The sequence below is a fragment of the Cetorhinus maximus genome, chromosome 6 (genome assembly GCF_964194155.1).
Source record: "Cetorhinus maximus chromosome 6, sCetMax3.hap1.1, whole genome shotgun sequence".
NCBI lineage: Eukaryota > Metazoa > Chordata > Chondrichthyes > Lamniformes > Cetorhinidae > Cetorhinus > Cetorhinus maximus.
This window is the reverse complement of record NC_135884.1, coordinates 25,186,672-25,212,681: the sequence shown is the minus strand read 5'-3', so window position 1 is coordinate 25,212,681 and position 26,010 is coordinate 25,186,672. Positions and strand designations below refer to the sequence as shown.

The 26,010-nt window shown below is 41.8% G+C and overlaps 1 protein-coding gene across 1 annotated transcript in view; it reads right to left on the bottom strand.

Annotated features, from left to right (window-relative positions):
• The window catches only part of LOC144681652 (haloacid dehalogenase-like hydrolase domain-containing 5), a 45,644-nt gene extending 25,991 nt beyond the window's left edge, over positions 1-19,653 (bottom strand). Inside the window, exons 1-4 of the mRNA XM_078543443.1 lie at positions 19,416-19,653; positions 11,259-11,456; positions 6,807-6,919; positions 4,264-4,357 (exon numbers count right to left, since the gene is read on the bottom strand). Coding sequence (XP_078399569.1) covers positions 4,264-4,357; positions 6,807-6,919; positions 11,259-11,456; positions 19,416-19,526 — 516 coding nt within the window. The 5' untranslated portion in view covers positions 19,527-19,653. The remainder of the gene's footprint in view (positions 1-4,263; positions 4,358-6,806; positions 6,920-11,258; positions 11,457-19,415) is intronic.
• Between the last annotated feature and the right edge of the window lie 6,357 nt (positions 19,654-26,010).

Sequence of the window (26,010 nt, the reverse complement as noted above, 5' to 3'; positions counted from 1 at the left end):
TAAGCTGCATAAAACCTAAACCCAATTTTTCCTTAGAATACTGGCTTTCCTGAAACATTACAGAATTATAGCCACTCAAATATTCAATACTGTAATATTAACATCTATATAATTAAATAACAGCTATATAAAAATTATGACATCCAAAAGTTCATAAAATATTATAAATATATAAATAGTCATTTTGTGCTGAGATTAATTGAGGGTGAATTTATGTGGGTGAGGGGAATCTAGGTAAGGCCCATTAACTCAGCTGGTTAGAGCATGGAGCACCAATGGTCTGGGGTCAATCCGCGTATCAGCTGAGGTAATTCGTGGGGCTGACCTCTTCTACTTGCCCCATTGTGATATCATGGCATCACTAATAGCTATGTTCAAACCACAAAAGTCCAAGGTATGACTTCCAATCCACAGCTAGGACCTAAAATTAATCTCAATATTAAAGGAGAGGAAGACAGAGAAAAATTGGCCACAATTCTTGCTGATGACTGTTATCGAGTTAGCTTGCTGGGAAGTATGTAGAGGAAGATATGTGAGGGCAGATGTTGTAGTAACTAGCTGAACTGCCTGCCCACAAGAAAAATAGCGAGAAGTAATATACTATCAATGGCCACTGAAGCACTATGAGCAGAGGGAAAAAAGAAAGAAAACTTGCATTTATATAATGCCTTTCAGTGTTCAGAATGTTTCAAAGCAATTTTATGGCAATGAATAATTATTTTTAAAAATATAACCATTGTTTCTTGGGTGAACACAATAGCCAATTTAGATATAGCAACTTCCCACGAAATAACAAGGAGGTGAATACTAGTTAATCTGTTTTATTTTGGTGTTGTTTGTTGAATGATGAATGTTGGTCAGGATACTAGGACAATTCCCAGCTGGTCTTCCAAAAAAGCGCCATAGGACCTGTTATCGCTGCCAAAACATTACCCGGATTTAATGTGGTAGCTCACACAGAGACACAGTTACACAAGCACCAACTGGAGGATAAAACAGTGGAAAACCAGTGGGAAGCACTAAAAAGCAAGATCCTAATTGTACAAAGTAGACATGTCCCCTACAAAAATAAGAGTGGTACTGCCAAATCTAGACCTCCCTGGTTGTCTAGAGGAATACAGGGGAAGATCAAACAGAAAAAGGAAGCATACGATAGGCACAATAAGCACTGCAGATAGCCTAGACGAATATAGGAAGTGCAGGGTCGAAGTAAAAAAGGAAATAAGGAAATCAAAGAGAGGGCATGAAAAAAGATTAGCAAGTAAAGTTAAAGATAACCCAAAGATGTTTTACCAATACATTAATGCTAAAAGGTTAGTTAAGGAAAAAGTGGGACCTATCAGAGATGAAGATGGAAACTTATGTGTAGATACAGAGGCTGTGGGAAGGGTTTTGAATGAATATTTTGTCTCTGTGTTTACAAAAGAAAGGGAGGATGTAGATAGAGTAGTTTCGGATGAACCTTGTGAGATATTGGACGGGATAGTCATAAAGAGAGAGGAAGTATTCGAAGGGTTGAAATCCTTGAAAGTTGATATGTCACCAGGGCCAGATGGATTGTTTCCGAGGCAGCTGAGGGAAGTCAGGGAGGAGATAGCAGATGCTCTGAGGATGATTTTCCAATCTTCACTAGATACAGGGGAGGTACCGGAGGACTGGAGAAATGCACACATAGTTCCATTGTTTAAAAAGGGATCAAAGGAAATGCCAAACAATTATAGGCCAGTTAGTCTTACATCGGTGATGAACAAATTAGTAGAATCAATCCTGAGAGATAGGATTAACTGTCATGTGGAAAGACATGGACTAGTCAGGGATGATCAGCATGGATTTGTTAAAGGAAGGTCTTGCCTCAGAAATTTGACTGAATTCTTTGAGGAAGTGACAAAAAGGGTTGATGAGGGTAGTGCAGTGGATGTTGTGTACATGGATTTTAGCAAGGCATTTGACAAGGTCCCACATGGCAGATTGGTCAGGAAAGTAAAAGCCCATGGGATTCAGGGTAATGTGGCAAACTGGATAAAAGGTTGGCTTTGTAACAGGAAACAAAGGATAATGGTCGATGGATGCCCTTGCGAATGGAAAGTTGTCTCAACTGGTGTTCCACAGGGCTCGGTGTTGGGACCCTTGCTGTTTGTGTTATATATTGACGATTTAGACGTGAACGTGGGGGGCAAGATTGGGAAATTTGCAGATGACACAAAGATCGGCTGAGTAGTGGATAGTGTAGAGGACTGCCATAGTCTCCAAAACGATATAGGTGGGTTGGTGAAGTGGGCGGTAAAGTGGCAGATGGATTATAATTTAGAGAAGTGTGAGGTCATACATTTAGGGAGGTCAAACAGTTACAGGGATTACAAAATAAATGGGAATATACTAAGAGGGGTAGATGAAGTGAGAGATCTTGGCGTACAAGTACACAGGTCCCTGAAGGCAGCAGTTCAGTAGACAAGGTTGTAAAGAAGGCATATGGAATGCTTTCCTTCACTGGCAGAGGTATAGAATATAAAAGTAAGGATATAATGTTGGAATTGTATAAAACACTGGTGAGGTCGCAACTGGAGTATTGTGTGCAGTTCTGATCACCACATTACAGGAAGGACGTAATAGCTCTGGAGAGAATGCAGAGGAGGTTTACAAGAATGTTGCCAGGGTTAGAAAAGTGTAGCTACGAGGAGAGATTGGATAGGTTGGGATTATTTTCCTTAGAACAAAGAAGGCTGAGAGGTGACTTGATTGAGGTGAACAAAATTATGAGGGGAATAGATAGAGTGGACAGGATAAAATTGTTTCCCTTGATGGAGAATGCTAGAACCAGTAGACATAGATTCAAGATAAGTGGCAGAAGGTGTAGGGGGAACATGAGGAAGAACTATTTTACGCAGAGGGTAGTGGGTGTCTGGAATTTGCTGCCCAAGTTGGTGGTAGAGGCAGAAACTTTAAACTCTTTTAAAAAGTACCTGGATCTGCACCTAAAGTGCTGTAAACTGCAGGGTTATGGGCCGGGTGCAGGAAGGTGGGATTAGAAAGGGCACCTGGGTGTCCTCGGGCTGACAAGATGGGCTGAATGGCCTCCTTCTGTGCTGTAACTTTTCTATGGTTCTAGTCTTCACTACCTTATTCAGCTGCACAGTATTCCTGTCAGAGTGTACAGTGAGCTATTTGATTATCGGGCAACACAGCAAATACATCTCCCTAGTCTCAAATGTACACATTTCAACAAGGATCACATATTAGGGTTTGAATTAGAGAATTTTTTGGTCTCTAGGGCTCGGTTTATTTACCAACTGAATCAGAGAAAGTTATTGTATAATAAGTCAATGAAATACAAAAATGTCAGCTACAGTCAACAGAAAATTCAGAACATTAAATTTCAAAATTTTAGTACAATATAGAATCTCTGTTAATCAAAAAACATACAGCTTTATTCTTCCTCCTGGTTTTTCTTTATATTTTCAGAAGAACTTTGTGAGAAGGCTAACTGAAGCTCAGTTGCAAAATGTACACTGAGTCAGCATGTGCATTTATTTCAGTTTCATTTCAGTCTGTGATTGAACCACACTGATCTGTCTGAGCACTATTTATGTGAGCAAACCTAAACTTTACAATTTAAAACCAATTTACACAAATACTGAATTCTTAAACCACTTTGTTGTTCCAGTATCATTAGCAGGTGTTACAAAATCATTGTAATTAAAATACAGGCACTCGAAAGGCTCTAAATTGTTTTGTGAAGAGAACTTTTAGAACAAGTGTTGCTTAGCACATTACAATGGCATAAGATCTTTATTATGAGAACACTGTGAAAGGAGTGTCACTATACTATAAACCCTATGTGGAATTAACTAAGAGCATTATCCATTTTGTAACTTCATGCAGATAGATACACAGGAGATTAAATGAATAAAAAGTTGCAAAATGTAAGCAATACAACACAGACTGCTAAACTTTTACAGTCTGAACTTTACTGGTTACCAAAGGGTTTAACTGCCTCAAAAACATAAAACAAAGAAAAAAAGTGGCAATATATTTATAGCAGCACTCTTTAAAAACTGCCAATGTTGGCAATTCTGAGCAGATCCAGTTACCAGAAATAAGAAAGTGCACTGAATTCTCCAATAAGACTGAAAAGGAAATTCAGGGGATCGAGGAGGAAGAAAATCTCTTTTTCACACCGTCAGAGCAAAAAGGCACTTAAGGTGCCCGAATGTAGCAACCATTAATAAGCTGAAGCCAAGAGGTTAAAGTAAAGCTGAGACTCACCGGCAATGCAGGTCTCCTATCATGATCCATCATGTCCAGCAAGGGAAATGCCTCACACAGCATTTCTACAGTAATGACATGGGTAAACCCAATACTGACACAAAGTTAAGAATCATTAGTTTTATCAAAAGGAAACACAAATAGCTAAGGGAGTTCTTTTATAGAAAAATGTCAGAACTCTTAATATGTCTCAATTTAACTTGTAGGCAGAAGAGTAAAGAATCCAAAGCAATTTTTATTTAAGTGAATAATGAACCCAAAGACAAGGATGTCAGGATTTGTTGATTTTATAATAAGTTTTACTAAACTGACATTAAGAACAGGTCATCAAAAGTCACTGTCAGCCCATCTCAAGCTGACAGCTAGGTCTTAAATATTAATTGGGAGGAGTTGGTGAGAAAGGTGTGGCGGATCCCAGTGACGGGTGATGAATCTCAATAGAAGAGGGATCGAGAAGGGTATGAAGTTGCGGAAGGGGACAGAATGGGGAGAGACTTGTGGGATTAAATCAGGTGGGAGAAGGAGAGGGTAGCCCAGCACAAGAAAAGGATAGCCCAGCACAAAGGATTGCAGGGGGGCAACTGTCATCCCCACCCCAGCAGACAAGAGCCTTTGAATCCCTAATTGATAACCAAAACTAGCGAGAACTGCATATGTGGATGAGATGGAAGTTATGTAGATGCAAGTTCTGAAAGAAAACAAAGCAATAAAAGTTGTAAAATCATGTCAGTGAGTTCACCAAGTGCAACTGCTGAACAAGGAAAAAAAATTACAAGCAGAAAGTTTCCATTAAATCTCTGTAACCTCCTCAGTTCTACAACCCTCTGAAATATCTGCCCTCCTCTAATATTGGTGTCCTGCACGTCAAACTTTAATTGCTCCGTCATTAGCAGCTGCCTGGGCTCTAGGTTTGGAACTTCCTCCATCAACCTCTCCGCCTCTTTAACTTACTCTCCTCCTTTAAGATGCTCTTTAAAGCTTACCTCTTTGGCCAGGCTTTCGATCACCTACCTTAATTTTTCCTGAAATGACTTTGCTAACATTCCTATGAAGCACCTTGGGATGTTTTACAATGTTAAAGTCTCTATATAAATGTAAGTTGTGGTAATAAAAATCGTCTTATCCCCCTAATATTTGTTTTGGGGCAGCGGGGTGATGGGCCATGAGTCGGGAAGAAAATTCACGTGAGTATTATTTGTGACTCCCTTTACTCAAGGGCGCAGACTAGTGGTATTTTGTTACCCTCCCTCCCAGCTCTCAAGAATGCTACTAGAAGCCATGGAAGAAAGGCCTTTAGATTCCCTTGCTGAACATCCAGCCTGGACACGGTTCAGTGTCTGCAAAATGTGGAACTCAATGTGAGGAAACTGCATATAATAATGCACATTCTGCCTTACCTGTACAACTTCTGAATCACATCAATATAAAACTTCCTTCTTCATTCTTCTAGTGATAACCACTTGTTCCTGATATACCAATCAGTGGAAATAACCTTTTGCTAATGATTCTATCAAAAATCATAGTATATTCATGCAAGTTAGCAAAAGGAAGTAAGGGACAATAGATAGCTAAGCTGATAATAAACTAACTTTAATATTGCTTCCTCAGACTATTAATATCAATTTGTTAACTTGCCATGGTAATTCATAAAAATCTCACACAGGATGTGTTGGTGAGTTAATGGTCTTGTATCCGACAAGAATTATCACAGGTCATCATTTCCTGACCTTATTTGGCACGTGGTAAAAAGACAGAAACAAACACAGGTATTGAAGCTATTTGAAAAAGAAAGCTGTGAAGTACTGAATGAAAGGTTGACTAGGTGGGTGGAAAGGAAGGAAGAACTTTTCTCCCTGCCCTCTCATAACTAAAGTTATGTAGCATAACTCTGTTTCTCCACATATTACCATTAAAATATATAGTTCCATTCATTTGTTCTTTTCTTCCCCAGACCTCTGCACTGAACTGCATTTGTGAAGAATGTCCATTCCACTGCTTTGTCTTCTTGCATTCTTACTCAGTTTGCTGAGCCCCTTATTTGATATCAGCAAACTTCAACATATGGCTCTTGTGCCTATGTCAAATTATGCATACGATAAAGGGAATGCCAGCACAAGCCTCTGGGGCACACCATAAAACCACATTCTCCCAATACGAGAAACAACTGATTACAGTATTGTCTCTCTATTAATGCATTATATTCCCTTCAGTAAAATCTGCATTAAATTTTGCAACAGGTCTCTTAAATGATAGCTTACAAGATGTCTCCTGAAATGCATATATGTCAAGTCTACTGTATTTTTCAAAATGCTGCAACTTTTGCAAGAAAAAAACACAAATTAAATCAGTGAAGCATGACCTCTCCTTACAAATCCAAGTTGACTGCTTCCGATTGGCCCATGGCTTTCTAAATGTTCACTAAAAACATGTACTTGAAATTTGATAAAAGATTAAATCTCCAAAATGTGGCTACTCTAGAGTACACACACACAAATCATTCTTGCTTGTAGCATTATTCCAGTATAAATCTCCCAAAAGGATACTTTTTAGCAATGTCCATGACTGGGCCTTGCCCAGAGACCAGTACACATTTGTCATGGTAACGTTTAAACATCTGCAGTGGACTGTGAGCCATCATAACTTGATCCTGAGAAATCTATTAGACATTCAAAAGAAAATACATGAGCACAAGCAGCTTATCTATAGCCACCACTTAATTTTGTAAGGAAGCATTAGATTTTGTGGATGAATTTCATGACAATCTTTCACACAGATGAACGAATTATAAAAATCATTCCTAGTTTCCATCAGGCATGCAGCACCAAAAACCCCACAGATTTATTCATTATTGGAAAAACAAATTCTATTGTGCAAGTGAGGCATTTTTCACTCTCAGCATTGGACACCATTGTGACCTAACCAGTTTGATGGTAAATCACAGGGGGTTCCAACAAGTACCTGTACTTGAAGATCACTTGAAGCTGACAAAGAAAACTGCATTTAGCTTATCAGTTTGGGCTCAACTCAAGATTTACTCCGCACCTGATGATCCATTGTTGTTGATCTCAGGTAATAAAGTGATTTAAAGGTGATTGGGCTGTGCACTAAAATGTTAAACATCCCATTCTTCCATAATGTCAAGTTTAACTGTCACACATAAGTTAATCTCAATTTTAAGGCAACCCCTGAACAGATTTATTCCATGAACAGCATATTTGACATAGGAGGACAGGAATTCATGCTTTCAAAAATGTTATTCTTTTGAAAGTTTCATTTCATACATCCATTCTTCAAACAAAACTGAATTAACCCCCATCATCAAAATCAAATTATACTCTTCAGATATTCGATGCTTGGCACAGGTAGACCATCTTGTCAGCTGCTTCACTCCCAATGCTGTCCTTCACTACATTTCATGTTGCTCCCCATTTTATAGTAAATGCGAATCCCATTTGTAAAGTTCCAATCCCACAACTGCCCATTTTTAAAGTACTGATTCTAATCCTGCTAAATTGCACTCTCTCAAAAAGGTTGCCGCACAGAAAGCAACAACACTTCCCATTCAAACTATGCCAGCACATGATTCCTGCGGCTTCTAGGGAGCCTCACCACCATCATGAGGAACAACACTTGAGAAGAACCACATGCAACTAACAAGCAGCCGCTCATATAAAAGAGAGAGTAAATACCACTATTCAATAACCACATGCAAAGCTGCAGTTCTGCTTAAAATTCTTTAAAATCAAAACTCAAAATCAGCTACATTCTTTTGCACTTACTTTTGGGAAGTCTAAATAATGCCCTGAAGTTGAACATTAAGTTACCCTCAAGCCTTTATTTCCACTGCAGTTCTTCATAAACGTCACTGTTATTTATCCAATAGGTAGACTCAATAGAATACGACATTGGAGGTTGTGCCTGCATTAGGCTTACGCTAGTTAGACAATTATTGTATGCTCTATTTACAACACAAGCATAAACATAAACTTCTAATGAGATATTCTTCTTCCCTTTGCTCTGAAGACTTTTAACTTTTTAATTACTGAACTCCTAAATCCCCTCTTTGCAGTCCCTTTCAACCTCTGGAATACTGGACACCTAGAAATAACATCAGGAATTGCAGCAGGGTGAAACATGGGTGAACGAGGGAGAAGATGGAATTATAGGTGGAGACCTTGGTTCTAGCAGGTCAAATAAAAGCCTTTATTCAGTTCATACACAGTTGCCATCACTGTAAGATTTGAACCAATTACACGACTCCATCCTCAGGAGCTGGTTTAATTTTCCAGATTCTTATTTTTCTAATGACTTATTTGCTATGAAATTCACCCTCCTCTTCACTTAACTCCATCCTATCAGCTATTACAACCTATTAGGAAATAGCTCTGACTGGAAATTAGAAGCAATACCAATATTGCCTTCTCAATCAACAGTACATCAATCTATCTTTATAATTTGTTTGATACGAGTGTCCTGAGAGACAATTGTCCACGTGATGCTCCCTCATTTTTACAATTCTTGTTGGGAAGGCGATCCCTGGTGTAGCACTGGGCTCCTCTGTTAATGTGGAGGACAAAGTTAAAATCCATAGGGTTGGTTTCCTTTAACTTTTTCATGTAAACCAGAAGCCATAATCGAATAGCAGACTCAGAGGCACATCAATTCTTCTACCGTTGCTTTATGGAGAGTAATACTGTGTACAGTATTGGTCTCCTTAGTTAAGGAAGGATGTAAATGCGTTGGAAGCAGTTCAGAGAAGGTTTATGAGACTAATACCTGGAATGAGAAGGTTGTCTTATTAGGAAAGCATGGACAGGCTAGGCTTGTATCCATTGGAGTTTAGAAGAGTAGGAAGCGACTTGATTGAAGCATATAAGATCCTGAGGGGTCCTAAAAGAGTCGATGTGGAGAGTATGGGCAGAATTCTCCCTTCGGCGAGCGTCATTTAGATTTTCAGTTCGGCAGGCACGCAGCCGATTTGCCTGCATGCCCGCCGAACTGTCAAAGGCCTATTAAGGCCAGTTAACGAGCAATTAAAACAATCAACTGAGCTGCCCATCCAACCTTAAGGTCGGCAGGCAGGCGAAGGGCCCAGGCGGCCTTCAGAAAAAACATGAAACCTCATCCACGGGTGGGATGAGGTTTCAAAAATTTGTATAAAATGTTTAAATAAAAGAAATTGTTATGTCCCAGCTCACGTGACAGTGTCACATGAGGGGACATGTCAGGAATATTTTTTTCTGCCTTTGATGAATTTTTGAATCTTGAGTCGATCTCCCTGAGGCGGCACTTTGCCTCAGAGAGATCTGTGCGCTCTTCTGCACACATGCACGAAACAGCACACTCCCAGCTCAAGGAATCCCCCCGCCTGCATAGGGAGCGCATAGCGCCTCCAGGTGGACGTCACACTGGGTGGGTCTTAATTGGCCCACCCACGTAAAATGGAGGCACGCCCCCAATCAGGGGGCGCTGATCGGGAACGTGCCTGCTCCCACACAAACCCCCCCAATGAGGGGAAAATGCTGCCCTATGTTTCCTCTTGTGGGAGAATCTAGTACTAGGGACCACTGTTTAAAAGTAAGGGACAGGGATGAGGAAAATTTTTTTCTCTCAGAAGTTTGAGTCTTGGAACACCCTTCCTCAAAAAGGTGGTGAAGCAGAGCCCTCGAATATTTTTAAGGCAGAGGTAGATAGATTCTTGATAAGCAAGGGGGTGAAAGGTTATCGGGGGTAGATGGGGAAAGTGGAGTTGAGGTTGAAATCAAATCTATCTTGATCTTATTGAATGGCGGAGCAGGCTCGAAGGGCCAAGTGATCTACTCCTGTTCCTAATTTGAGTGTTCGTATGTTTATATGTCAATGAGCTTCAGCCTCATTAACCTGAAAACTGCTGAGAAAGTCAAAACAAGATATAACCATTCAAGCGTGCTGATAACTCTTCTACTCAGTTGCAGAATACTGTGTTCTGGTCTGGGCTTACTTACCGCAAACGAAGCTGTTGGGTGCTCAACTACATGCTATGTGACTTTATGTCATATACATGCATACGAATTAGGAGCAGGAGTAGACCAATCAGCCCCTCAAGCCTGCTCCACCATTCAATAAGATCATGGTGGACTCAACACTACATGCCCGCCTACCCCAATACCCTTTGACTCCCCATTTAGACAAGAATCTATCTCCCTCGGCCTTAAAAATATTTAATGGTTCTGCTTCTACCACTTTCTGAGGAAGAGAGTTCCAAAGGCTCACAACCTTCTGAAAGAAAAGAACTTCTCTTGGTCTCTATCTTAAGTGGGAGACCCCTTATTTTTAAACTGTGTCATTGTGCCCTACAGCCCTTCCAGTCCTCTACAACACAGCTCCTCCACATCTTTGTCCTTCAAATGAAGTATCAATTAGTGAATAGGCTTTGTAATTAAATCATGTTTCCTATTCCATGACTTACAAGCAAATAGCTTGCTCACAGCTGTGAGGCGTAAACAAGGTGACCAAAGGAAGGCAATATTACATTTACCCCTAATCTCTCTTTCCGAAAATGAAAAAAAAGACACATAACTTATACAAAACTGATACAAAATGCATCACTCATGCAAATTTAAACTGTTCATCTTTACAGAAATGCATGATTCCAATCAACAAACTATACCCATGCAGCTCTCATGTCAGGCTACACCTTTAGTACTACTTTCAGTCTTTGTCACCAAGTTATTCAAGTTCTGGATACAGTAGATAGAAGTGGCACAAATTTAATCCTCAGCATCATAGGACTGGTTATGAATAACAACCAGGGCAAGTGGGTAATATATGGGTAAGCAGTCACTTTCTCCTTCAAGCAAAAATTGTGTGAGGTAAAGGATAAAATGGTGTAAAAGCATTAGTGCACTGCAACCTGTTAGGCAATTTGGTCACCATGACAAAGGGCTGTAAATTTAATTAAAAGGTTAATTCCACCAATTATAACATCTTTATATAGCACCAATTTAGATACTCACTGGTACGCCCAATACCCGAGTTAGCTGGTCAGCTTTTGTTTGTCGAACACAGTTTCCTGAATTGGTGACAAACACCACAGGCACTAAAAATTCCCCCTTAACATTCACTAGCTTCTTGAAAGCTTTCCTGGCAGCTGGTATGGGTGTTTTTCCTCGCACCAGCACTCCATCAATGTCAACAAGGAGGCCAAAGTAGGGCTGGAAATTCAACAGAAAAAAGGGTTAGTCCGTCTTCAGAAATGTTTTTGGGAATACAATAAAATCAGCTACCCAACTCAGCACAGATTCTGTTATCCACATTAGATTTTATAAATGAGTCACTCGTATCAATCATTACATGACTATCCATGAGGATTGATTCAGCTTTTCTTCTTCTTCAATTCTCTCCCCGAAGGCAGGTCCAACCCAAGGCACCACAACCTCTCCACCACGAGGTAGGCCCCGGACTCACCTCAGCTGGAACGAGAATCGAACCCCTGTCTTTGGCACCAATCTGATCCACACCAGCCATCCAGTCAACTGAACCAACTGGCCGGCTACCCCCACCCCTTCCCCCACTCCCTTCCCCCTCCAAGGTGCTATGGCGACATGCACTATTACGTGCATGCTGTAGTCTGGAGCTATGAATAGTGACAGTTGAGGTTCCAATTGTTTTGCATCCTATGGCTGACCAGGAATCTCCCACTTTTACCACCTGCCATTGGCATATGTTGGAAGGGTTTACAGATTGGTAATCTGTATGGCTGCATTATGAATGCAACTTCCTTGGTCATCAAGTCCTAGAGTTTGACTTGAACCCGGAGCTCCTGGATCAGAGGCAGGGTTGGCCCTAGCGAATAACTGTGTCTCTACAAATGCTTAAAATCATAAGTGCCTGCACAAACCTACCGCAAGGCTTTTGAGATCCGTTTTAAATACATTAGTAAAATGTCACAAGCATAATGGATTTACCAGAAACCATCTACCTATAAAGTTAAAAGCCTTACACCCAACACTTATCTGTATAGCATCATGCCTTTTCAGGACATCACATATCCATAATGCAAAAATTACTCAGCAGCTGAAATAAGGATGTGCTATATTACCAAATATCTTATTGATAAATAAAAATAAGCAATGGAAAATAGCACTCTGCAATTTATTTTCTGTAAACTATCAACAGCTACTAGCATTTAAATAAACACCTTCAACGTTGAAGATCACCTCAAGACAATTCACAGAGGGGAAAATTTCAAATTATCATCCCAAACTGGCATGTAGCAGAAACTGACCAAATTTACTGATAATGTTTACAATACAATAAGCCCATGAAAAATTAAACAATCAATGTGAAAATGCTAATTCTTACAATATTGTAAGGGGAATTGAGGAGAAATTTCTTCACCCAAAGGTGGTGGGAGTCTGGAACTCACTGCCTGAAATGGTGGTTGAGCCAGAAACTCTCGTAACATTTAAGGAGTATTTAGATATTCACTTGCATTGCTATAGCCTCCAGGGCTATGGGCCAAGCGCTGGAAAATGGGATTAATGTAGTCAGATCTTGGTTGACCGGCGTGGACATGATGGGCTGAATGGCCTCTTTCTGTGCTGTAAACTTCTATGAGTCTATAAAATGTTGTTTTCTCAGAGACATCTACTCCATCTACACCTGGGGCCCCACTTAGATTACTCTGCTGGAGATATAATTATTCAGTTGGTATCAGTTGCCTCTTCTTTTCTACAAATGCCTTGGGTTTTTTCAGTGCTAACCAGTGCAAGTCCCTCTCATCATCTTAATTTTGATGAGGTACCTCTATTTTGTTCCTGCCCTGTGCCACTACTCCATTCCCAGACCTTGCTACTTTAGAGGTGGGGGTATATCAGAGGCACAGCGCTGTGTACCTGTTTCCAACCCCCACAATCAGTGCTTCTAAGCCAACAACCACCCACTCAGTTGTCCCCATCCTCAATTCACTGGCTAACTAGAAAAATAACAACTGCATTGCAAAAGAGGCAGTCAGGCATATAAATCAATGTGACTTGACATGTTTTCTCATTGTTTTCTTACAATTTGGTTTGTACTCGTTTAATGTGACACCAGTCAGAATGGATTTATCCTCTGATTTTACATGCTGATGATCAAAGAAACTGATTTTCACATATAACTAAAACAGTATAAGGGAGTCCGATAAACAGTAGTGTTTTTGATAATTGGATACTTTTCCCAGAATATAAATCGCCAAAACAAGTTTTCTGCAGACCAACACAGAAAATGCTGGGGAGAGGGGTCATACAGACTCAAAACATTAGCTTTGTTTTTCTCTCTCCACAGATGCTGTCAGACCTGCTGAGTTTTTCCAGCGTTTTCTGTTTTTGTTTTAGATTTCCAGCATCCGCAGTCTTTTGCTTTTTTCTGCAGGCCAGTTGTCCTTAGCCAGCAATTTCCCATTCATTCATTTTAAATGGGCAAAAAATTTCAAGCTGGCAAACACGAAAACAGAACCTCAGAAGCAAATTTATTTGCAAATGCAAATTACTCTGTGCAGGTTGAGGTAACATCTTAATCTTTATTCACAATTCTGGATTTGCAATTCAGCAATTTGCCCGCTGGGAAGGTCAAATCCAAAACCTGCTGGGTGCCTAACAATTCAGTGAGTTTTCTTCTGAGGACATCGTCACAGGATCGAGCAAGTCCAAAAACAACAAGTCGATTTTCCTCCAGAAAGTCAGAACATTGCACAGTGTAGCACCATTTCCAATGGGAGGTCTCCTTCGTTGAACTCTTCAGATCTCTGAATTGCTGTGATTCAATGCTTGGGGTTTAATGGAGTTCAGCATTTCGGAAACAATCTTCATGATATGCTTCAAGTTCAGGTGCTTGACATCAGATAGTTTTCTTAAGTTCCTCACTCTCTCGATATCCCTACCCAAGGTTTCAATATTTAGTAGCACAATACTCCTCTGTTTCAAGCCATTATCTGATTCTCTTTATAAAGGTCTTAATCGATTATACTTCACACAACAGTTTGTGGCTGAAAAGTCAGGAACCTGACCATCTTCAGTGCGGAAATTTTTTTTCCAGCTTTCCCTTTAATACTTCATTATCTTCAATTTATGCCCTCATATTACTGTTTTACCAAACATTAGAGATAATCTGTCACTATTTATCCTGTCTTAGCCCTGCATAATCTTGTAGGTTGTGAAGATCTGGGTCACCCCGCAATCTTCTCAGCTCCAGTGAATAAGCTTCAGTTTCTCAATTCTATCTTCATAACTGTAACCCCACTTTGACAATATGCCAATGAATCTACACAGCATTTTCACTATCATTTTTTTTCCTTTTCACTATCATTTTTTTTTCCCTTACTACAAGGGGGCACCCAAAACAGCTGCCTGTTACCTGGGTGTAGAATAGTTGCATTATCATGGATGGGTATTTACACAAAATCACCCTTGGAGTAAGGTTTTTAATAGAGAAGAATTGAAAGCTGTGTCTCAGAGTGTTGAGTAAATTTACTGCGAGCTTCTTCCAGATTTTCAAAGCCTTAATGAAATTCAAAACATTGTACAAAGTCCTCTTATTGCAGAAATTACGTTGAAACTAAGCAAAGAGCTTAACTGTGATGAACTGTCACAACGAAGTTGGCACATAGGTTTCCCATTACATGTTACAAAACCCAATACATGAGCTCCAACCCTCCTACTTTGTTTTCCTCCTATAATATTTTTGCCATTTTATTTACTCAATTAATTGTATGGCCACAAGGTTTTTCACAACAGAGCTAAAAGTCACCTGTGCAAGATCTACTCCAATCAGCAAAATGAGTAGCAGGGTTATTACACTTTCTATCTTTTTTCAACTTGACTGTATAAAAAAATACACATCCTGAACTTTAGATTCCATAAAGACAGCTCAGCTCAGCACAGCACCAACATTTTTAAAACAGTCACATAAGCCACCTTGGGTCACAGGCTACACAGAGAATCAAGCTGAAATAGCTATGCAGCAATTCTGCACACATTCGTCCCATTTGTCACCTTCTTCCCTCAACACTTATTTCAAGAACATTGTGCTTTTACGTGAAATGCAGCAAAAATCTTGAAAAATGTTTACAATTTTAAAAATATTGTCCTGCTTTCACTTCACAACTGTGCAAATAGAATTCAGTTAAAGAGCAGTTAACATTTCAGAGATTGTACCAAAAGCTGCAACTGCAAAATCCATTAACAGCAACAAGACATACTTTTCAAGCTAAAATTATCTTAACCTTGATCACAGCAAAGTCACCAAGTATCATTCACCCCTGGCTTGCAGATCCACTTAAATGCTGCTCCCCAGGCTGCAACATACTCCCCAGACCCATTTTTATCCACTCCTACTTATAAAGCTCCAGTGCCAACTCAGTCCGAGTCAGTCCTGTTTTCCTGAAAAATATTACTCCACTAAAATTACCTTTCCTTCTCCAAGCTTGCCATCTGAGTACAGCTACTTGATGCCAGTCCACCAATGTAAAGCCCATGGGCCCTGACAACATTCTGGCAATACTACTGAAGACTTGTGCTCCAGAACTCATGTGCCCATAGCCAAGCTGTTCCAGTACTACTACAACATTGGCATCTACCCAACAATGCTGAAAATTGCCCCGGTGTGTCCCGTACACAAAAAGCCGGACAATCAAACCTGGCCAATTACACCGCACCAGTCTGCTCTCAGTGGAAGGGGTTGTTGACAGTGCTATCAAACAACGCTTACTCAGAAACAACCTACTCACTGACAACAGTTTGGGTTTTGCCACAGCCACTCAGCTCCTGACCTCATTAGAGCCTTGGTCCAAATATGGCCAAAAGAGCTGAACTCAAGAAATGAGGTGAAAGTGACTACCCTTGACATCAAGGCAGCATATGACTGAGTGTGGCATCAAGAAGCCCTAGCAAAACTGAACTCAATGGGAATCAGGGGAAAACTCTCCACTGGCTGGAGTCATACCTAGCACAAAGGAAGATGGTTGTGATTGTTGGTGATTAAATATCTCAGTCCCAGGACATCGTTGCAGGAGTTCCTTGGGGTAGTGTCCTAGGCCCAACCATCTTCAGCTGCTTCAACAATGACTTTCCCTTCATCATAAGGTCAGAAGTGGGGATGCTCACTGATGATTGCACAGTGTTCAGCATTGTTCACGACTCCTCAGATATTGAAGTAGATCGTATCCATATGCAGCAAGACCTGTGATGAGCAACATTCATGCCACACAAGTGCCCGGCAATGCCGATCCCCAACAAGAGAGAATCTAACCATCACCCCTTGACATTCAATGGCATTACCATCACTGGATCCCTCAATATCAACATTTAGAGGGTTACCATTGACAAGAAACTGAAATAGACCAGCCATATAAATACTGCGGCTACAAGAGCAAGTCAGAGGCTGGGAATTCTGTGGCGAATAACTCACCACCTGATTCCCCAAAACCTGTCCACTATCTACAAGGTAGAAGTCAGGAATGTGATGGAATACTGTCCACTTGCCTGGATGAGTACAGCTCTAACAACACTCGAGAAGCTTGACACCATCAAGGACAAAGCAACCCGCTTGATTGGCACCCCATCCACTATCTTCAACATTCACTCCGTCCACCACCGACGCATAGTGGCAGCAGTGTGTACCATCTACAAGACACACTGCAGGAACTCACCAAGGTTCCTATGACAGCACCTTCCAAACCCAATACCTGTACCACCCAGAAGGACAAGGGAAGCAAAGGCATGGGAACACCACCACCTGAAAGTTCCCCTCCAAGCCACTCACCATTCTGGCTTGGAAATATATCACCATTCCTTAATTGTCACTGGGTCAAAATCCTGGAACTCCCTTCCTAACAACACTATGGGTGTACCTACACCATATGGCCTGCAGCGGTTCAAGAAGGCTACTCACCACCACCTTCTCAAGGTCAATTAGAGATGGGCAATAAATGCTGGCCTAGCCAGCGATGCACACAAGCCACGAAAAACATTTAGAAATGACATTAGTGCAACTCAAGAAATTTAAGAAATAAGCTTGAGGAACATAAGAGCTGCTCGACTTCAGTCTTCATTTTTCCTTCAATGCTCTTTCGCCCCCTCAAGACCCTGAAAATTCATCCCCCTTCCAATGCACGCAACGTCAGTACTTTCACACCCTGGACAATCCATACTTCCTTCTCAGTCTTCTCAGTTCCTCAATGCACTAAGGTCCCAGTGCACCAAAAACTTCAGCTAATCATAAATCCCTCCCCCACCCCCTAGCCACCCTCCCCCGACCCCTAGCCACCTCAGTCTTCATACTCCTCATTGAATGGTCCCACTCCCTACCAAATGATACCCATTACTAGCACCTTCTCCACCCACTCTCTAGAGGCTCCACTCATTCTGGAGAGGCAGTTACCCATCTTTTCTAACTTGTAACATAGAAAAAGCAGTAGAGGGACAACTTGAGAGCCAAATATAAACAGTGTAGACGTAAGATTGGTAGTGGGAGAAAAGGGTTCAGGAAAGACATACAGAAAAAATGAAACTGAAACAATGAGAAAAAGAGTCAATGTTTTAAATACCACAGTGAGAATATTGGGGTAAGAGCAAGTGAAAAAGAGAAAGTGAGCATCACAGCAAGAGGAAGAGAGAGAAAGAGGCAAATGTAATTTGCGGGAGAGAAACAGAGAGGCAGGTACAGGAAAGGTAATCTAACACTTCCAGCGGCAAACCAATGGAGCCAGATCAGCTGTCCATCTTATACCCTGCAAAATTTTATCTTCCAGTCACTTCAATGGAAAGTTAAATCAGCTGGGGTGTAAAACAGATGGCCTATCTGATCTTGGTTCAAATTAACCCTATACTGTATATTGTTCAAGAGCAATGTCATAGGAGGTCAACTGTATTATAATACCAGGTTTGTGCAATTTTAAAGTTGCACATTTCCCAACTCGTCATTAACAGTGCAACAGGAGATTGGCTAATTATTAAAAACAAAAGCTCATTTTTGAACAGAGCACAGCAGATCTGCTGCTATCCCACTAGGGGTACATTTCTTCAATATACACACTAGTTGCACAAGTTCCACAAAATCTTACGTTTACAGGTCTTGGAGATCACCCTAAGGTGCATTACATCAGAAGCACCACTCAGTTCATTCTACTGCACACAATCAAACCACTGTTATATACTGCAACCAGATCGTAGGTACACTGGGATTTATTCTGGAATTGGCCAACGTGGAAACCACAATAGGTAGTTCAGATCTGATAACCAATTTCAATCATATTTGCCCCTTCTAATTATCAAAATTCAGTATGACCAGGATTGAAAATGGAATGTAAAGGAATTTAACATGTGTTAATTGCACCTACAAGGATTAGAAAGAGACATGTTGTTTGTTCTGTCAGAATACAGCTATTTTTCCCAGCTATGTTCGCCAATCACGTGAAACAAACCGCTGATTATGGACAAATGCAACATTACATAGTCGTCCCAAATATAACAGCAATTTGCGTTTATACAGAGTATATGTAGTAAAATGTCCTAAGGCGCTTTACAGGAGGTTATATTCAGACGAATATTGACACCGAGCCACAAAACTAACGACCAACGAGCCAGGTTTTAAAAATCTGCTCATAGGAGTCGAGAAGGCGAAGAGTTTCAGAAAGGGGTTCCATTACTGTAAATGCGGAACTCACCCTGCAAGGAATTCACAGCAAGCTATAAAAAACAATTAAGACCATCAGTCGGTAAAATAATCTCAACAGCAGCAGCGCACGGATTGTGATTGAAATATTTTCAGAACTGACCGTGCAAATGTTTGAACAGTTGTTCATACAATGTCATTTAAGGTTAACTTACTGTGCGTGGAATATAGGAATTTAAGTACCACTGGGACTTTTTTTAACAAAAATTCTAAATGTAACATTTAAAGTTGCCAATTTAGACGCCAAGATATTTGAGTCTATTGCGAGAGGCAAGTTCCCTGACCTTTAACTGTTGCACTGTTTGATGAGCACTCTGCAGCTTTTGGTTACTGGTATAGATGGGGGAAGATGTGTCCCCGGAGTTCCCTCCAGCTGGGGCAGTGAGTGGCGCTGGATGAGCGGAGCATTCACACCCCGGATCTCCTCCACCCCCTCTCTTCCCCCCGCCACTGTTTGTTACCTGGGACTCGGCTGTGCCTCCTACGAGCCTGCAGCTTGCCGGCGCTCGCTCCTTTTTCAGCCTCCGGAGTGCCGTGCGAGCGACGCGGCTGAGCGACAGCAATGCCCTCATGGTGCCGGTGGCGGTGCCGCCGCTTTGTGCGCTGCAGCCGCGGTCTGTTCCCGGCCGCTGCCGGTCACCCAGCGCCCGCCGCTCGCCGGCTCATTGTGTTCCCGGAGCCCGAGAGCAGCAGCTATCAACCCCCCTCTCCCGGACGTCACTGCCCCCGCTGATTGACAGATGCCCTTCCCCCCACCCCCCCCCACACACCCTCCCCCAACCCACCCCCACACACCCACCCCCGCCCAGGTGGCTTTTGCAGCGCCTCCTGAGAGTGACGCTCAGCCTTCCTCATCCCTTACGAGTGAGGGCACAAAGCGCATTAACATCATCACAGCAACAACACAGGCCCCAGTGTAAGTGGCCAAGGCACAGATCACATCAACGTGCCCAACGTGAGCGGCCAGAGCATAAAAAAAACCCCACATCACAGCAACAACACAATGTAACAAACTAATAGCAACAACACAATGTAACAACCTAACAGCAACAACACAATGTAACAACCTAACAGCAACAACACAATGTAACAAACTAATAGCAACAACACAATGTAACAACCTAACAGCAACAACACAATGTAACAATGTAACAACATAATAGCAACAACACAATGTAACAACCTAATGGAAGTGGCCAGAACACAGATCCAAGCAACATTGCAGCGGACATCAGGCAAGTGAGCCGAGATGGAAACGATGCTGCCTCAAATAAAATGATTCGCGGATCGTGATCGGACTTCTCTTGCATCCAAAAACAAAAGGACACAGTGAGCCCAGATATAATAGAAGAAAAGACAAGGAGTAATTCGGAATGCTTCATTATCTGTTGAACCAAATGACGAGGTTCTTCTGACTTAGGCGACGGTTGTTAACAATTTATTCTCTAATATAGCATACATGGTGACATATGTGGCAGTTTGTTTATTGTTATTGGACCAATTATAACCTACTTTTGTCAGATACTCAAAATAAATTTGTGTGGCATCCAGTAATGCCAGATAAACAAGAGCCCATGTGACGTGCTGAGATCACGTTTCTTTCAAGAAAACTTAACGGTATTCATTACATCCACATACAGATTGTACCAGGGTGTCTGATTTTGTGAATACCAATTTCAATGTGAAAGTAATATATATTTGAAGTAATAAGGGACACATGTAGTAGCAGCGCCGCCACATGCTGCCTTTGAGGCAGCTGCTGCCGGAAGAGACCAACACCCATCTCTCCAGAATATGCCTTTGCAATGATTTTGTGGAAACAGATGTAGTAATTTTTGCTGTGATTCCTTCTGAGCAGCTCTATTACACAGGACTCTGTGCACTATGGACTGTTCACAGGGATATACACCAAGATAGCCATGACTGTTGCTGGAAAGCCATCATCTCGGTGAAAGATACTCTTCAGTCTGCCCGAAACTTGTTGGTCTTCCAATGCAAAGAGCTGCCCACAGCCAAGAGTTGCATAATGGCACATTCCAAGGTACAAGATTATGTGCTGAGGGATGCATTGAAGCTTGGGGCAACCACCACGAAGGTTTAATGGGGAAAAGCCACTGTTTAGAGCCTCCCACCATCGTACACCGAGGAGCTAGATTTATGTAAAATCCCTAAGTCTGTACATTCAATGTAATGTAAATGCATTGTAAGTGGAGTGAGGCACCCATGGGTACTGTATTGAACCAAATTGACCTGTAATGCACTTTAGGTTCTGTCACAATTGAATTGTGTTGTAATGTACCTTTGCAAATTTCAAGAATAAAGTAAATTTTGGGGGAAAAAATGTAGGGGAAGGAATATTCCTTAAATGGTAAGATCTGAAATGGAGCAGATGGACTTTGATGTCCAGACACAAGTCAAAGTAGCAGTGACGTATCTTAGGCCATTAAGACAGTAATCAGGCTTCTTGGTTTTCTACCATTTGCCCCATCCAAACTGCCATTGTGGCAGTGTAGATCTTATCACCAAATACAGCTTGGTCTCTCCCGTTGCTTCTCTGACATATTCTCCTCTTTTAAGAACCCTGTTCCACCCATCTCACCTCTTTTAAAATCCTCACTGACCCAAACCTCATCTTTTGTCTTTTGTACTGAGATATCCTCACTCCTTTCGTCCCTTAGCCTCTTCGCTGAATGTCTCCTCATCCTTCATGATTTTGACTCCATCTCAACTCACCTTGTTCTCTCTCTTCTGATGGTTATTACTTTACTATCCTCCTTTACCTATTTCCTCAATTTATACTCTCCTGTCCATACTCACAGTCACTGCCACATCCCCCCCCCCCACCCCCCACTCCCGCCCACTGACTGACCTAGTAATCTTATGTGGCCTCTCTGTTCCCTTGTCTCAATCACAGACCAGGCCATCTCTGAGAACTTCACCACTCACTCTTCACCCTTCCCTCAACTAACAACACTTTGTTTTGTATCTGCCTCATGAAAAATCCTACTCCAACTCCCTAACAACTGTTAGGGACCTAACTGCTCAAGCTTTGACCCTCAATTTTTCACAATATTTCTGCAGCTTTTAATCTGCACAATCACTCCCTCAACTCTACTTTTGTTCCCCTTGTCCCAAGTTCAACCCTTACTCTCACCCAGCCTGTCATTCCTTCTGGTCAGGCCCCGATCTTCACTCTCTCAAGATCAAGGGGCAGGGACTTAAGTGGATCTGGCACACAAATAATCAAGCCATTCATCACCAGATCAAGCACTACTGAGCTCTGTTCTCCTCTGCCAAACAGATCATCCTGGAGTGCAAAGCTAACCCCCAGCTTCTTTTCTTCACCATCAATCCTCTCCTTAACTCCCTGACCTATGCTCTCCCCCCCCCCCCCCACCCCCCCTCCCCCAACCCACGAACAAACCTAATTAGTTCATGGAAATCTTTGTCATTTAAATTCACAATCTATTGAGCTACCTTTACTGCATCTCTGCCATTTCCCTTTCCTTCAACATCAAACTTCCCCTAGTATTACCCCTGCCATAGCCCTGAACTGGCATCTTTCCCTAATTTCTCTCCTGTCTCCCCTCATGCCCTCTTCAAGCTTATCTTGCCCACGAAACCCAACTCCTATTGTCTCGACCCTGCTCCCACTAGACTGTTGACTTCCCAACTTTTCTTTCCTGGCTTCCACGATAGCTGACATTATAAAAACCCTCTTCAGCTAGTCTCCACCTTCCTTTCAAAACTGCCGTCATCACTCCCTGCTCTTGTAAAAATGCAACCTTGATCCCTTTGTTCCTGCAAACTACTGCCCTATCTCCAGTCTCCCTTTGTTCTCCAAAGTTCTTGAACATGTTGTTGCTTCCCAATTGGTGCCTATTTTGATCAAAGGTCTTTTGAAAATCCAGATACATTATATCTACAGAATTACCTGGAAAAACTCAGCAAGTCTGGCAGCATCGGCGGAGAAGAAATCAGTCAACGTTTCGAGCCTCCATGGCCCTTCGGCAGAACTGCAGCATAGTATGCTGCAGTTCTGCCGAAGGGCCATGGAGGCTCAAAACGTTGACTGATTTCTTCTCCGCCGATGCTGCCAGACTTGCTGAGTTTTTCCAGGTAATTCTGTTTTTGTTTTGTTTTGGATTTCCAGCATCCGCAGTAGCTTTTAGCTTTTTGTTTTTACATTATATCTACTTCATTACCATTGTCTACCCTGTTACCTTCTCAAAAAAATTCAATAAGGTTGGTCAAGCAAGATTTTCCCTTTTGAATATTCCATTCTGACTATTCATTATTATATTTCTCATTTATAAATTTATAGATTTTTTTATTTGCTTCCTTAGAAGAGATTCCATTATTTTTCCTACTCACTGATGTTCAGCTGACTGTGTCTATAGTTCCCCAGACATGTTCTTTCCCTCTTCTTAAATGTAGGAATTACCTTAGCTATCCGCCAGTCCTCTGGCACGATGCCTTTTTCTAATGAATTATTAAATATGTGTAGTAATGCCTCTGCTAACTCTTCCCTAGAGATGAGGCAGCTTGTGGGCTCTTGACTGAAACTGGGCGTGGGTGAGCAGTTGAGCTGCTTTGAGTCGAGTCCCCAATTCCATGACCCCTTTCAACATCATTCTTCTTTTGATCAAGCTGCACCTCATTGCTATCCTTGTGCTGGAAAACACTTTGTCACAAATCAGTGAGCACTGTAAGGCCAGGGCTAAGGTATCTGTCAAGCTATTTAAGGTTGCAGACATGTTGGTATCCAGAATCTTCACAGTGGCATTGAAGGTGTTCATGGACTCATTTAATTGGAGTATATGACAGTTGATGGCACTGTTCTCTCTATACACAGAGAAGATATCAACTCAGAGGTTTCTGACAACAACCCTGTCGTGATTGAGGTGGACTGCACTGAACTCTCTGTAGTGGTGGTAATTCAACTTTGAAGTCCTGTCAGTGCATCACTCATTGACTGCTGCTATTCAATGATTCTCCTCTTCACCAACAGCTCCCCCAGGTATAGCATCTATGTTCAACTTAGTAAAGCTTGAAGAGGGCTTAGCCAGTTAGCCTAACACCTGTCATAGGGAAAATGTTAGAGGCTATTATTAAAGATGTTATAGCAGGGCACTTAGAAAAAGTCAAGGCAATCAGCCAGAGTCCACATGGTTTTGAGCAAGGGAAATCATGTTTAACCAATTTATTGGAGTTCTATGAAGGAGTCACATGTGCTGTGGATAAAGGGGAAATGGTGGATATACTGTATTTAGATTTCCAGAAGGCATTTGACAAAGTGCCATGTGAAAGGTTTTGCAGAAAATAAAAGCTCATGGCGTAGGGGTTAATATATCGGCATGGATAGAAGATTGGCTAGCTAACAGGAAGCAGGGAGTTGGCATAAATGGGTTTTTATCTGGTTGTCAGGATATGATGAGTGGTGTGCCTCAGGAATCAGTGCTGGGGCCTCAACTTTTTACAATTTATATAAATGACTTGGATGAAGGGGCTGAAGGAATGGTGGCTAAATTTGCTGACAACACAAAGATAGGTAGGAAAATAAATTGTGAAGAGGACATAAGGAGGCTACAAAGTGACATAGATAAAGTAAGTGGGCAAAGATCTGGCAAATGGAGTATAATGTGGGCATATGAGGAATGGTTCATTTTGGCTGGAAGAATAAAAAAGGAGCTTATTATCTAAATGGTGAGAGTTTGCAGAGCTCAGATTCAGAGGGATCTGGGTGTCCTACTGCATGAATCACAAAAGTATGCAGATACCGCAGGTAATTAGGAAAGCTAATAGAATGTTATAATTTATTGTAAGGGGAATTGATTACAAAAGTAGGGAGGTTATGCTTCAGTTGTACAGAGCATTGGTGAGACCACATCTGGAGTATTGTGTACAGTACTGGTCTCCTTATTTTAAGCAAGATGTAAATGCTTTAGAAGCAGTTCAGAGAAGGTTTACTAGACTAATACCAGGAATGGGTGGGTTGTATTATGAGGAAAGGCTGGACAGGTTAGGCTTGTATCCATGGAATTTAGAAAAGTAAGAGGCGACTTAATTGAAACCTTTAAGATCCTGAGGGGTCTTGACAGGGTGGATGTGGAGAGGATGTTTCCTCTTGTGGGAGAATCTAAAACTAGGGGTCACTGTTTAAAAATAAGGGGTCACTCATTTAAGACACAGATGAGGAGAGATTTTTTCCCTCAGAGGGTTGTGAATCTTTGGAATTCTCTTCCACAAAAGGCGGTGGAAGCAGAGTCTTTGAATATTTTTAAGGCAAAGTTAGATAGATTCTTGATTATCAAGGGAGTGAAAGATTATCAGGGTAGCCAGGAATGTGAGGTTGAGGCTACAATCAGATCAGCCACGATCTTACTGAATGGCGGAGCAAGCCCGAGGGGCCGAATGGGCAAGGGAAACTCCTGCTGATTACCACGTACCACCCTCCCATAGCTGATGAATCAATGCTCCTCCATGTTCAACACCACCTGGAGGAAGCACTGAGGGTGCAGAACGTACTCTGGGTGGGGGACATCATTGTCCACCGCCAAGAGACTCGGTAGCACCACTACTTAACGAGCTGGCCGAGTCCTAAAAGATGTAGCTGCAAGACTGGGTCTGCGACAGGTGGTGAGGGAACCAACAAGAGGAAAAAACATACTTGACCTCATCCTCACCAATCTGCCTGCTGCAGATGCATCTATCTCTGATAGTATCGGAAGGAGTGACCACCACACAGTCATTGTGGCACTACCACCGTGCTAAATGGGATAGATTTCGAACAGATCTAACAACTCAAGACTGGGCTTCCATGAGGTGCTGTGGGCCATCAGCAGCAGCAGAATTGTACTCGAACACAATCTGTAACCTCATGGCCCAGCATATCCCCTACTCTGCCATTACTACCAAGCCGGGGATCAACCCTGGTTCAATGAAGAGTGCAGGAGGGCATGCCAGGAGCAGCACCAGTCATACCTAAAAATAAGGTGTCAACCTGGTGAGGCTATAACACAGGACTACTTGCATGCCAAGCAGCATTAGCAGCAA